Here is a 12,711-nt window from a genome sequence, read left to right as displayed (position 1 = left end):
CCCCCCCCCCGCGGTGCTACCCCTGTGACAATTCCACGACGTTCTGAGTAGTTGTCCTGGATCGATCGAGTCTCCCGATTACCAATATATTAGCTAAATCAATTCTCCAAATTTGTTCAAGCAACTGCGATGATTCCAGTGTCGCAACATGTCCATCTTAGAGCAGCGGCAAATAACTAGTATGACACTTGAAGAATGACGGCGGTGCGCGAAATGCGGAAGCCACATACAATTTGCACATGCGGTCATAGACATACACCAACACGAAATAATGACATACGGCGGCGATAGAGCATTTACTCTTCCTCCTCGTCTCCACCCTCTTCCTTCTTCGCAGCAGCAGCAGCACGCTTGCGCTTGACACGACCTGGGCGACCTCCTCCGTATGGCGACGTGAGAGCGAAGTCAATATGCTTTTGGGAGTCGAGACGAACGACAAATGAAGGGATGTTAACAATCTGCTTGCCAACACTGGACACAGATTTTAATCAGGAATGTTAGATTCCGCTGGAATCCGACTCACCGAATGTGTCTTTGCCTTATCAAAACACGAGCATGATGAATACTCTTCGCCAGGCCGCTCTTGAACACTTGAGTCTGAAGACGGCGCTCCAAGAAATCCTCGATCTTGAGCGACAGCACGTAGTCGAGACGCATGCGCGACTCGTCGAGCACACCGATGCGAACGAGTCGGCGAATGAGAGCATTACCCTCGAAGAGACGCTTGGGGTCCTTGGGATCAAGCTTGAGCAGCTCACGGGCTGCACGACGAATCTTGGACAGGATGAGACCGATACGCCAGATCTCGCGCTTGTTGCGGAGACCGTACTCGCCGGCGAGCTGGAGCGCAAGAGGTTAAAGCTATCAATGCAGATCTCGCCGAGATTTACTCACCTTTAGCTCGGCGTCGAGACGAGCATTCTCGAAGGGGCGACGAGGGACCTTGTAGCTGTTATCATAGTCATGATAATGGGGCACGGCTTTCAATCAGCACGGTGCATCCCTCCACTAGGTGGATCTTGAAGAAAAGAAACGCTCACGTCTTGCTGTGATTCCGCGGGGCCCTTGTCAAGTGCAGTCAATACATAGCAGTTCGTAGCCACAGTCTACACACGTTACCTAGGCATTTTTCTTGAGGATGGCGGAGGAGACGGGAGGGAAGACTGGTGGCGCTAAGTTTGCGAATTGGTATGGCACGGACAAATGTCCATAAACAACTAAGTTGAGAGTGCGCCACAACTGTAAAGCACCATCCTTCAGCCACCCGGCGTTTACCGAACGGGACCTTCACCGTACTCAATACAAGCACCCGGGCCAACGCCAATCCCGACGCCGACGAATGTTAGTATCTTGCTCGCTCTCTGCTGATGTATTCTTGAACTGAGTATTGACCGTCTACAGTCCTCAAGATGCCGCACTCCTTCGGTTACCGGGCGCGTACGCGCGACATGTTCAAGCGGGGCTTCAAGGGTATGCAGACTTGGGTAGGGGTAGTCCTGGAACACAACTTAACAACAATGTTGTAGAGCATGGTCCCATCAAGATGTCGACGTACCTCATTCCCTACCGCGTAGGTGACATTGTCGATATCAAAGCAAATGCTGCACAGCAAAAGGGTATGCCCCATAAATTCTACCACGGGTGCGTCTGTTAGCAATAGCACCTCCATGGTGGGTACTCATCTCTACTCCATACCATATATACAGTCGGACAGGGATTGTTTACAATGTTACCCCAAATGCTGTCGGTGTGATTGTCAACAAGGTTGTCGGCAACCGCTACATCGAGAAGCGGGTGAACATTCGCGTTGAACACATCCGGCACTCAAAATGCAGGAAGGAGTTTTTGGACCGTGTTCAACGAAACCGCGATGCAACTGTGGCTGCTCGCGAGAAGGGCGGTGAGTATTCAATATCATATTGCAAAGCCGACGTCAACTGACTGCTAATCTCCAGAGAAAGTATCGCTCAAACGTGTCCCTGCTCAACCCCGTGAGGCGCGTGTTGTGTCGACGGAGGGAAATGCACCACAGACCATGGTTCCTGTCCGTTACGAGACGACAATTTAAAATGCATGCATCTGCTTTTTACTGTATACATCACGCCATGGGGTTATGACTTGTCATTGTTTTCTATCCGTATGTTCATGCACAATGTTAAGCATAACTTGAAATTGCTGCAGCATTGTAGCCATTTGTATCTTGTACTTTCTGGCGATTTCTGATGAGGTGACGTAAGCACGCTTGCAGTGGCCTTGGTGCTCCAGCTATGGTTCTAACTTACTTACGCGCTGGTCTACGCGTATCCTGGTTGCGTCTACCAGGGTCCAGCGAATGTCTTCCCGCCGACATCGTTCCTACTCTCGTTCACCTTCAGGCGAGCGAGATCGCTCTCGTTCCCGCTCCCCTGGAAGAAACATACCGCTTCCTAGCGGAGTATCGCCCATCTCCGAGTCAGACTACTTCCTCAAGAGCGACGAATTTAGGATATGGCTCAAAGACGAAAAGCGCAAGGTTTGTTGTAAACTGGTAGATAGGTAACATAGCGGGCTGACTGTGTCTTGAACAGTATTTCGACGAGCTGTCAAGTGACAAGTCACGAAAGTGAGTGAGTTCGAACCATCGTACAGTGGTTACTGAGTAAACGCAGATATTTCCGCAAGTTTGTAAAGGTGTGTTTGGGATCATCATCTCCTCTCGCGAAAATGCTCAATACGCCTTCAGGCATGGAACAGAGGGAAACTACCAAGTATGTGTGTGCGCAGCATATCCTTACTCAGAAACTTAATGATCTGCCAGAGGATATGTATCATGGTGTTGACACACTGTCAGCCAGCAGCCAAACTGCTTACCGATGGTCCTTCGCGTCCAAATCTTCGAGCGCCGACCATGCCGCACTCCAAGCTGCACGCAACGAGGTCGGAGCAGCCACTCACAGCCGACATGCTCATTCGTCGTCGTCTGCCGGTGCCCGGCGCATGCAAGGTCCTACTCTTCCCTCGCAGTCAGATTTGACTCTGGCGCAAGAGGCCGCAGACGAGTACCGCGCCATGGAACGCGGCTTCCAACGTAAGCGGGATCGGAAAGAAGCCAAAGAGCGTGTGGAGGACATGGCGGGCCCAAAAGAAGTTGGGAGAGAGGGCATGTTAGAGAAGAAGCGTGCGCAAAGGGAAGGTGACAGAGCATTTAGGGAAAAGGGAGACGAGGGATTGGAAGTGGACGATTCCACATTGATGGGAGGTGGCGATAGTTTCAAGGACCGGTGAGTTCAATTCTATGGGCAAACACTCTGCCGTAACTCATTATGGTACGCGCATGCAGAATTGCTCGCCGGGATGCCGCACGCAAACGATTCGAAGAAAAACGCATGGGGGGAAAAGACGAGAGGATAGTTGCTGCTCGTGAGCGAGCCGATGCGATACGCCAGAAGGACAAGGCGACCATGGATACGTTCATGCAAATGGCCAAGGACAAGTTTGGCTGATGTGGTCCTTGTACGGTCGGCTAACGCTGTGCTTTCCCATACATGCCGCTAAACTTCATGATTCCCGGAAGAGTTCTGCGTGACGGCCAGACTCACGAGCCATACTTGTGAGAATGACAAAATATTCCATTCTCGTGATTTAGAATCGTCAGGTAAGGACACATGTCATCCTCGTGGACCGTGGGCTCGGGAAATCGTACAAGATAGACATCACGGCACCGCCTGGGTGAGACTCGGTGTACGCTGGACTGCTCTGGGAACTATGATGGAGATTCTGGTAACACAAGTGAGTCACAGCACTGGAGTGGCATACACGCTATTTATACAAATCGAACCCGCCCGTTCCACCCGATCGGAGCTGTGTAGCTTCGTGTCCAAGAATGGATGAGCTAGCTGCGGTCGTGCGTATGAGGTACATGATTTTACCGTTCTGTGCACAACCTAGATCAGGAACGAGATAGCCTAGAGTAGAGAGTCTATCCGGTTGACGAGGATCCGTTCGGCGGCGGAGCGCGTTGGTGTTGGGCTCCCCGCGTTATTCGCGTTCTTCAACATCAGTTAGTGGTGAAAACTACTCACAGTTTCGGAGTGGACGCTCACCTTTGCAAAGCCGTTTGTTGAGGTAGATGTTGGACCCTTAGATGCCTTTCTCTTGTCTTTTCTTGTCGGTTTAGCACTTGACCAAGAGGTATTGTCCTGTTCGAGTAGAGCATCGTCGCACTCCTGCAGCCCAGCGGGCAGAACAGATGAGGCATGTTCGGAAACCCAGCTGAGAGACAACGCATGTACTTCTGATACTGTCCCTTCCTGCTCCTCCAGTATATATGATTGCTGGTTGTCCTCGTCGATGACAAAATTAATCTACAATGATTCAGGTTCTCTGGTTCCACGAGGGCCAATGAGAGCGGCTCACTAATGTATTCGTCTCAGATGCATCGTCGCGGGTCACAAAAGCAGACGGTGAATCTGAATGCTGCGGTCAAGCACATCATATATACCAGTATATCAGTATTAGCATGGGCAAATGAAGGAGGATACATACCGGCCTCGAGAGCGACCGAAACTTTCCCTTCACCTTGCTGGAAAACGAATGACGAGACCGACGACCAGAGTGAGACACACTATGTTCCTGATGGTCATGCTACAGAGTTAGTATATATTGTTCAGTGCAGCAGAAATGCTTGCCATGGCAATCTTGCTACGCGGGGTTGACAGGATGAGGGGTTGACAAACCCTAAGCTTTGGTGACAATAAAGTAAAAAGGACGATGGCATGACCAATACTCGTGATCAGTGTAAGGAACGACTTGATGCCGCGCACGATTGAGAGGCTTTCGCATTCATGGCTACTGTCGTTGACATATTAGAAGTCAGTGTACCTGACTCCCTGAAAGCTAAGTCGCTGGCGTGAGATCCCTACTGACACCGGTACATCACGGCAGCTGACATTTGGTGCTAGAACCCAAGCCTCAGCTGATCACCGGTGAATGCAGGAAGACTGGCGCGATATCAAAGACGTCAATAATCGGTCACGACCCTACGCACCACCGCTCATAAGCAAGTCACGATCATTCGTATTAATGCAGTATATCGGTAATCGTACAAGACACTAAAATCCCATGTCAGTGAACCTTTGATGTTGCAAATTAAGAGAACAAATATACGCACTAAGACTCAACGCCATACTAACGCCTACAGGGAGAGCAGCTTCAACTTACGTCCATTGCATCCTTCTTTCCTTCATCAATTTCGTCGAAGACCAAAGATCCCTGCTGCTCCTTCAACCATTGTACGCTGCGCTTCTCATCCATGAAGTAAACATATGCGCGACGGAGATCATCGACTTCAACCCGTTCGGCTTTCCGTCGGCGAGCAATGACCTGCCCACATGATATCAAGTTAAGAGCGTAACGCAGCGTGGTCTGCGCAGCCATTGACGTGAGCACTGTGAGGGCGCTGTCCGCAAGGGCAACGTCTTCCTCCTCGCATCTGTCACAAAATAAAGTACCCTTGTTGAGAGGCTTAGCGCCAATGTACAGACACTAGCGTACCTGATCTTGATAATATCCTGTATTTCCTCAGGAGAGTATGGTTGTGTGCTGACAATGAGCACGCGGTCGAGCAAGTCCACCGGAAGTCCGTGAGGACTGCGGAACTTTGTTCCGCGAATGCGAGCCATACCTCGGTTTGAGGCCATAATCACCAGCGGAGATAGTTCGTTCTCGAGCGCTCGATTGAGGAAAGAGAAGCACTCGATATCGAGCATATGCACTTCGTCAATGAACAGAACCTACGACGAACGGAACCTTCGTCATGAAATGTTCCGAACAGAAAGTCCAGGCGGCACCTACTCCAGGAATTATCTCCGCCTTTCCTTCCTCCCGCCATTCCGCCACTTTCGTGTTTATCTGGTCTCGCAATTCCGGCTTAATTTCGCCCGTGTCACCGGCAAAAAGTGCAAGAAAGCCTTGAGTTCGACTGTTGATAACGTCGATTTCATGCAGTGATACGGTATGTACTACTTCTTTTCTTTTCTGCACCTCTCCTTCTGGGCATTGGACAAAACGCGTCTGTCAAAAGTAGGTGATGCCTGCGCTGCTTTTCAGAAACGATTGATACGCACGTCTGCACCCATAGCATCATAATCCCTGGACCTTGCGAATGACCGTCCAAGTTTCGATACTTTGCCAGACGTTTTGTCAATGGCGATAACATCGCCTGCGGTAACCTTCTCTTTCGAAAGAGCATCAATCATTTTAGTTCCCAAGTCATAGACGGTCTCCATGTCGGTCGTTTTGATTGTCAGCTTCCCCGTTTTTGTCGCCTGACCTGGCGTTAGTATTGCACCAATAGTTGTACATATGCACTCACCCCGGTAAGGCTACGGTCAATTTGCATTTCGACCACTTCCCCTTCTATGATCTCGGTCTCCTCCTTTATGCGCACTCCAATACTTCGCCGCAGAGCTTGAGTTAGCGCTTCCGTCTTCGACATGGACAGCGAAAACACCTCGCTTGCAGCGATCATCGTAAACGGCACGTCTGCTCCCAAAGTTTGCGCCATGCCTGGGTCGAGCATGAATCAACAATGACAGAGCTGTGATAGAAGCCGAAGTAGATACCCAACGCAATGGCTGTTTTTCCGGTGGACGGTGGGCCTGCAAAGAGCATTGCACGACCGGCTATTCGTCCCTCTTGAACCATTTTGAGAATCATGCCTGCTGCTTTCCGTGCTTTCGCCTGCCCTACCATGCCCTGCGAGCTTACTCGAGGCTCCAACTGGTCATCCAAGCCAAGGCCGCGGATGTGTGAGTGGGCACCTAAAATACTTCTTTGTATTCGAGTTGCAGAGCCTGTTCAAAGACCGTCGCTCACCTATCCGCTCCATTTTGGTAATATCACGAAGCTCTGAGCCTCCTGTGGTTATTGTTGCAGCCTATGGGACGCATCATGACTTCGAACGTAAGATTAGAGATTGGAGAGACCCACCATGGTCGCGGCTTGGAGAAAGGTGTGTACTGATTACAGTAAGTTGAATAGGTTGCGGCTGATACACGACACAAAGTTATCCGATCACTAAGAAAGTAGCACAATTATTAAATAAATTGTAATCATTTTTTCCACAATTGTTTCTTACCCTTCCATTTTAAGGAAGGACAAACTCATTGCCCTTGCTCTCTGAACCCCGTCCATCTGGCAACAGCTCAAGCTGCCTTAGGCGCAGTGGAATGTTTTCTGCACGATGCGGGGCTAACTTGCTTCGCTCCTGCTTCATCTCACTAAATTCTGTAGCGACAGCATCACCTTCGTCGCGGGTAGCCTTCCGGTCATGCACGACTGGCTTGGCGAGAACATATGCTACAGAAGCTACAGCCCAGCATCTCCCCACCGATGTCAATGCCGCGCTATCACGCACCTCTGTTCTCTTTAAAACGTACAAACCTGTCTCCCCCGGTATACGACATCTTAAGCGTCCCCTCGCGCCCCATATATATAAAGGCCGGCCTCTCCGACTGCTCACAGTCGCACTTCGTAAGAAGGGCGGACGTAACAACACCGGTCGCATCACAGTTCGCTCTCGGGGAGGTGGACACAAGCGTCGAATTCGACTTGTTGACTTTGTCCGTTCGGAACCAGGACCTCATGACGTGGTCCGTGTGGAATACGATCCTAACCGCTCCGCTCACATTGCGCTGCTCAAAAATCGAAACCCTAATGTGGATGGAAGCAAAGTTTGGAGCTATATTCTTGCGTGCGAGGGGCTTCGTGCGGGGCATGTCGTAGAGAGTTTCAGGCAGGGTATTCCTGAAGGTCTAGTACCCGGCTTTGTTGACTCGAAAGACGTCCGCGGAAAGGTTTTGGACCACACAGATCAGGAGGGGCAGGTACAATCTACATCAACCGCTTCTCTCGCACTGGGCGTGTTGCGTTCGCTCACGATCAAGCCGGGAAATGTGCTCCCACTCCGTCTCATTCCAACGGGCACGATCATCCACAGCATTTCACTCGACCCCCAAGGTCGCGCCATTCTTGTTCGTTCCGCTGGTACATTTGCCCAGGTAGTTGCGCACGAGGACTCGGGACGATACACGCAGGTACGGTTGCAGAGTGGTGAGGTGCGAAAGATTCTGCAGGACTGCGTGGCTACTATTGGCAAAGTCAGCAACCCGCTGTGGAAAAACCGCAATCTCGGCAAAGCGGGTAGGAGTCGGTGGCTGGGACGTAGACCGCATGTACGAGGTATGGCGATGAATAGGTAAGCACCGTCTGGTGTACTGTGTATCGCTTTAAAGTCATTTACACGTGTGTAGATGCGACCATCCTCATGGAGGAGGTCGTGGAAAGTCGAAGGGCAACAAGCATCCGCGTTCTATATGGGGCTGGTTGACGAAGGGCAAGCGCACGCGTAAACCGGGTCCGAAGGGGCCCAAAAACAGCAACAAGATGGTAGTGCGTGAGAGGCCACGGGGTAAGGAGAAGCGGAGTAATTAGGTGCTGGGAATCGCGGGTTGCATACATCTATTCTACATCACGGTTCATTCATCGCTGTCCAGGTCTTCTGCAAATTGATTTGATCGAGTTGTGTACTGCCTCGTCAGGCGTCTCGAGCCCCAGTTAGTTGGTGCATTCAAGTGGTATAAAACAGGTGATCGTACTAAAGCTTTAATGCCTCAGTCCTCCGCCTCGCTCTCATCCTCATCCTCTTCATCTTCGGCTTTCGTCGATACTTTGCATTCCTTTGCTTGCTCCCCTTTCCCGACTGCATCTCTCCAAACAGTCAATTCCTCGCCTAATATCGCCTTTGCTTGAGCAATTGTGCTCTGGAGCGCGGCATAGTACTCCTTGCCACTTTCACTTGGGGCAGGCAGCGGAAATTCATGAGTCTTGCTGGTATCGAGACCAGGCGAGGGTGTGTCTGCAGGGGGTTGCAACTCGTACACAATTGTGAGCACGGAAGTCATTTATGAAGCTCTGAAGTCGTCGAGGAGCAAATACAGAATTGTTGACTGCTCGCAGTTTCTCTTCACGCTCAGCGACGGCAATGTATATAAGATAATGTCACGTGTTCTGAGTTCTAAAGATTCGAAGTTATTGTGAATCTTGATCCGTCAAGTCCAAGGCTTCTCTTGACCTTTTGTCTGTGGGTACAACTACAACTTGCCATCCCTTTCATCCTACTACGGCCGTGATGAATTCAAAGCTGGACTCACGGACGATGATGCGGTACTGCCGAGCAAGCGATATTTTTGCGATCCTTGTCCGTTTTCGGACCTGCAACTCGGATCTCGCCGACAAATCGAGCAAATGAGTGGCCCAGCGCGAAAATCTGCCACTCGCCTCCTTTCTTTATCCCACCACGATGCCTGCACTTGTGCAATAACAACCAAGGGTCCCTGGTACACACCCTTGGTTGTATTGAACACTTCCAGCCGCTAAAGACCTTGTAAAAACCTTAGAACATACCCTAGAAGGAATCCTAGGCTCCCCGGTCTCGACATAGAGCATCTAGACGATTCACTTACGATCTGTCATTCTACTAGAGCATTAGAAGACTCGCCAACATGTCGCGCCGACATTCTTCGCGTCCTAGTCCACCGACTGTCGCTTTGCCACCGCTTTTTCAGCTAGCCCGCTGCTCCCTTGAGCAGATTACCAAGGCTCTTGATAATCTCTGTGCTATCTATATCGACACTCCGTCCCTCGTCCTCACAAAGTCTTCGCTTCCAGGACACCTTCATCAGCACCGCATACACGACACCTCTGTACCTGATTCCGGGTATGCTTCAGCCGAAGAAGACGAGGATGATGATGATGATTTCCGAGATGCAGAACCTTACGACGTCGATATTCTTCTCTCGGATACCTTTGAGCGCGAGTATGCCATTCGCTGGCTTACTGGTTTCACTGCACGTTCCGACGCTTGGGTCTTGTCCGTCGACTCGGAAGCAGACGCTCGAGCTGCCCTCGTGGATACAGCCGCCTCCATCCTCGCCTCACTCTCTGGAGATGAGGAAGAGCAGCCTCTAACTCGCAAATTTATGTTCCCGACAGTGGCAGGGGAAGTCGACGTCGAGCTCAATGACGCTCCCCTGCTCAGCGAGGATCATACCTCCGTCGGATTGCAAAGCTGGGCGAGCTCGATCCTCCTCGCGGAACGCATTTGTGCATCACCGGAAGCTTTCGCACTCACTGCTTCGGATGCGCGCATGCCAAGGGTGCTGGAACTCGGCGCGGGCACCGGTCTGCTTAGTATTGTTTCCGCGAAAGTGCTCCAGCGACAATCATCCGAACCTCGTATGCGGCCTTGCGTTATAGCCACGGATTACCATCCCTCCGTGCTCTCTAATCTCCGGTCGAATGTCGATACCAACTTCGTCCACCCGTTTCCGGTTGCGGTGCAGTCCCTGGATTGGCAGCAGCCCACGTACGACGGCGAGTTGGAGCGGCCGTTCGACGTTATACTCGCTGCGGATGTTATATACCATCCGGAGCACGCGCGGTGGATCAAGAACTGTGTCGAGCACACCCTTGTTCGCCCGGATGATGTGGTCCGAGGGGGACTGTTGTGGCTAATAATCCCGCTGCGCCGAACGGGTCGCCACGAGGGCATGAGCAACACCGTCGAGGAAGTTTTCCCGCATGTGTCGACTATAGGACGTCGGGTGACGAAGGTCCTGGAATTAGCCATCTTGCGCGTCGAAGAACTCGAACGACATGCAGGAGTCGGCCGGGCAGACGAGGGCGGCTACAAGTTATACGAGATAGGCTGGGTACAAGCAAGCAGGCCAGCAGCTGAGTAGATTTAAGTTATTATGGGATCTATGCGCTCAATAATATGTTGGGTTTCTGAACGTTGAATGGTACTGAATGGTATATGATGCTACATCTTGTGCTACCTACAGCATAATACAATAACTCGTCCTAGCATACTCATGAAGCTGGATTGCCAAGTCCACAGAGAACGAGTGCAGCGTTCATAGTCTCCTGATCACAGTTCTTCCGCTCGCTTGACCGGTCGTCCGTCAAACCTTCACACTCTTTCCTCCCGCTACCTTCCAATCTGATGTCCGCTTGTATTGGCTCATTCTCCTTGTCGGCGTCGCGAATCATGCCATCTGTCCACCTTCTCTCTAGCCGCGGTGTACATGCCTTCCCACTTGTAGGGGTGACAACCTCATGGACCTCCATCTCGTTATCCGTGTCCCCGCCTAGGTCAAGCATCAGTGCGCCGTCGCTCTCCGCGGTCATATCCGGGGCTATTTCCCGCTTCTTATCCTTCCCGCCGACACGCGCAGCAGCACACGCCCACTCCAGCGTGCGCATGCGCTTGAGCCGCCCGCGACCAAAATCGATAATGACGCGGTCCTTGTTGATATCACACGTCGGCGTCGGCGGCGAAGAAGGCATAGTGTCCCAGATGGCAGGTCCGCAGCGCCGGGGCGTCACGAGCGAGTATGCTGTCGACCGTCGTGGCGGTGTGCGTGGAGGCTGTCGGGGTTCGCATAGCGATACGACGTGGTCGAGGCAAAGCTTGTGTGAGGGGAGCGAGGCAATCTTCCGGAGACGTCGTTGGGGGGACGGCCAGTCCTCAGGCGAGGGGCTGCGCGAGGGATCGCGCTGACTGCTTATAAGGGTACTTTCCGAGTCTTCCGTCTGCGAGCTGCACGGTGAAGGCATGCGCTCACGCACGGAATGGATAGTCTTTCCAGTGATGTCTGAGAAGGGCGACGAGCCGAAGGATGTAGAACCGTCGTTGGCTCGTTTTCTCGGTGCATTGCGATTGCGGCGGTCCGTCTGTCGCTTATTTTGAAACCAGACAGTGACAGAACGCAGCTCCCTGAAACGTAGTGTCGTCAGACATATATTTACTCAACGTAGAGTTCACACATACTGTAATGCATGAAGACAGAAGAATCACTTACATGTTGCCCTCCTTGGCGAGGTCGTCGCGCTGCACACGCGTGGGATGCGTTGTTTGTCGATAGAGATGTTCAAGCATCATGAGTTGCGCATTGGTGAAGCGCCTGCGCGTGCGTCTCTCGGAAAGGTCTCTAGTATCCGCATCGCCAGTGACCTCCGGACAGACATCAGAACCGAGGGAAGATATACTGGACGTCGAATCAGTACGCAATAACGGAGGATGGTGTGTCTGCATTATGAGCAGGACAGTTACGTGCGTGCGAGAGGGGAGACATACGCGAAGCGCGTGGGTTTTATGCGGATGCGGACACGAGCGTCGACGCGTACAAACACGCAAACACGAGTTCAGTATCACGCGTCGCGTCTGTAAACGCGACGCGACGCGTTTTCACGTGATGGCGTCTTACTACTCCAGGCGCCGCCTAGCAAATCTAAGCAGATACGAGCTACTTCGTTCTTGAATTTCGAGCAAAGTTCGAGCCGGATCTCCAATTTCGTTTTTGAAGCAAACGACGAATGCTCCAATTGGCAGGCTGTATGAACTACTAATAGACAGTAGTTACGTTTAAACTGTACTTGAAGGTTGGTGCATATCACTTGTAATGCGATACCAACATAATCACCTACAGCACTGCTCGAAACATTATATGAACTACAAGTCTTACTTGAACGCAAGACTCTACTGCTCTCCCTTCCACTCGCTGAGTGGGATGCAGTTCTCTTGCCACATGTTTGCATACATTTCTGGGTAGTGTGTGCCTGTCACAGAAATTCACGGCGTCTATCTTATCTACAGCGCTTAGATGATCT

General features: G+C 51.6%; 8 protein-coding genes across 8 annotated transcripts; 4 read left to right on the top strand and 4 right to left on the bottom strand.

Moving 5' to 3' along the window:
* Positions 1-296: 296 nt before the first annotated feature.
* Positions 297-1,211, bottom strand: FIBRA_04343 (uncharacterized protein; the record flags this gene model as incomplete). Its single annotated transcript, XM_012326153.1, has 4 exons — positions 297-471; positions 524-840; positions 895-980; positions 1,202-1,211. The coding sequence occupies 4 exons, from the start codon at positions 1,209-1,211 to the stop codon at positions 297-299; spliced, it is 588 nt and encodes a 195-aa protein (XP_012181543.1).
* A 198-nt stretch (positions 1,212-1,409) lies between these two features.
* On the top strand, positions 1,410-2,068 carry FIBRA_04342 (uncharacterized protein; the record flags this gene model as incomplete). The annotated part of the gene is made up of 4 exons (XM_012326152.1): positions 1,410-1,470; positions 1,527-1,641; positions 1,707-1,900; positions 1,956-2,068. The coding sequence occupies 4 exons, from the start codon at positions 1,410-1,412 to the stop codon at positions 2,066-2,068; spliced, it is 483 nt and encodes a 160-aa protein (XP_012181542.1).
* Positions 2,069-2,332: 264 nt separating this feature from the next.
* FIBRA_04341 (uncharacterized protein) lies at positions 2,333-3,482 on the top strand (the record flags this gene model as incomplete). Its single annotated transcript, XM_012326151.1, has 6 exons — positions 2,333-2,512; positions 2,568-2,602; positions 2,649-2,670; positions 2,723-2,747; positions 2,798-3,260; positions 3,320-3,482. 6 exons carry the CDS (start codon positions 2,333-2,335, stop codon positions 3,480-3,482), a joined length of 888 nt encoding a protein of 295 aa, XP_012181541.1.
* Positions 3,483-3,944: 462 nt separating this feature from the next.
* Positions 3,945-6,868, bottom strand: FIBRA_04340 (uncharacterized protein; the record flags this gene model as incomplete). The annotated part of the gene is made up of 11 exons (XM_012326150.1): positions 3,945-4,028; positions 4,083-4,343; positions 4,396-4,455; positions 4,525-4,611; positions 5,200-5,470; positions 5,533-5,771; positions 5,833-6,051; positions 6,105-6,305; positions 6,353-6,546; positions 6,603-6,800; positions 6,856-6,868. The coding sequence occupies 11 exons, from the start codon at positions 6,866-6,868 to the stop codon at positions 3,945-3,947; spliced, it is 1,827 nt and encodes a 608-aa protein (XP_012181540.1).
* A 62-nt stretch (positions 6,869-6,930) lies between these two features.
* On the top strand, positions 6,931-8,472 carry FIBRA_04339 (uncharacterized protein; the record flags this gene model as incomplete). Its single annotated transcript, XM_012326149.1, has 3 exons — positions 6,931-6,991; positions 7,273-8,236; positions 8,292-8,472. The coding sequence occupies 3 exons, from the start codon at positions 6,931-6,933 to the stop codon at positions 8,470-8,472; spliced, it is 1,206 nt and encodes a 401-aa protein (XP_012181539.1).
* Positions 8,473-8,651: 179 nt separating this feature from the next.
* Positions 8,652-9,486, bottom strand: FIBRA_04338 (uncharacterized protein; the record flags this gene model as incomplete). The annotated part of the gene is made up of 2 exons (XM_012326148.1): positions 8,652-8,912; positions 9,445-9,486. The coding sequence occupies 2 exons, from the start codon at positions 9,484-9,486 to the stop codon at positions 8,652-8,654; spliced, it is 303 nt and encodes a 100-aa protein (XP_012181538.1).
* Positions 9,487-9,542: 56 nt separating this feature from the next.
* FIBRA_04337 (uncharacterized protein) lies at positions 9,543-10,781 on the top strand (the record flags this gene model as incomplete). The annotated part of the gene is made up of 1 exon (XM_012326147.1): positions 9,543-10,781. The coding sequence occupies one exon, from the start codon at positions 9,543-9,545 to the stop codon at positions 10,779-10,781; it is 1,239 nt and encodes a 412-aa protein (XP_012181537.1).
* A 130-nt stretch (positions 10,782-10,911) lies between these two features.
* Positions 10,912-12,136, bottom strand: FIBRA_04336 (uncharacterized protein; the record flags this gene model as incomplete). Its single annotated transcript, XM_012326146.1, has 2 exons — positions 10,912-11,818; positions 11,904-12,136. The coding sequence occupies 2 exons, from the start codon at positions 12,134-12,136 to the stop codon at positions 10,912-10,914; spliced, it is 1,140 nt and encodes a 379-aa protein (XP_012181536.1).
* Positions 12,137-12,711: the final 575 nt, after the last annotated feature.

Source organism: Fibroporia radiculosa (assembly GCF_000313525.1).
Source record: "Fibroporia radiculosa TFFH 294 genomic supercontigs, scaffold2870, whole genome shotgun sequence".
Lineage (NCBI taxonomy): Eukaryota > Fungi > Basidiomycota > Agaricomycetes > Polyporales > Fibroporiaceae > Fibroporia > Fibroporia radiculosa.
The sequence above is the reverse complement of the archived record's forward strand: the minus strand, read 5'-3'. Positions and strand labels throughout refer to the sequence as shown.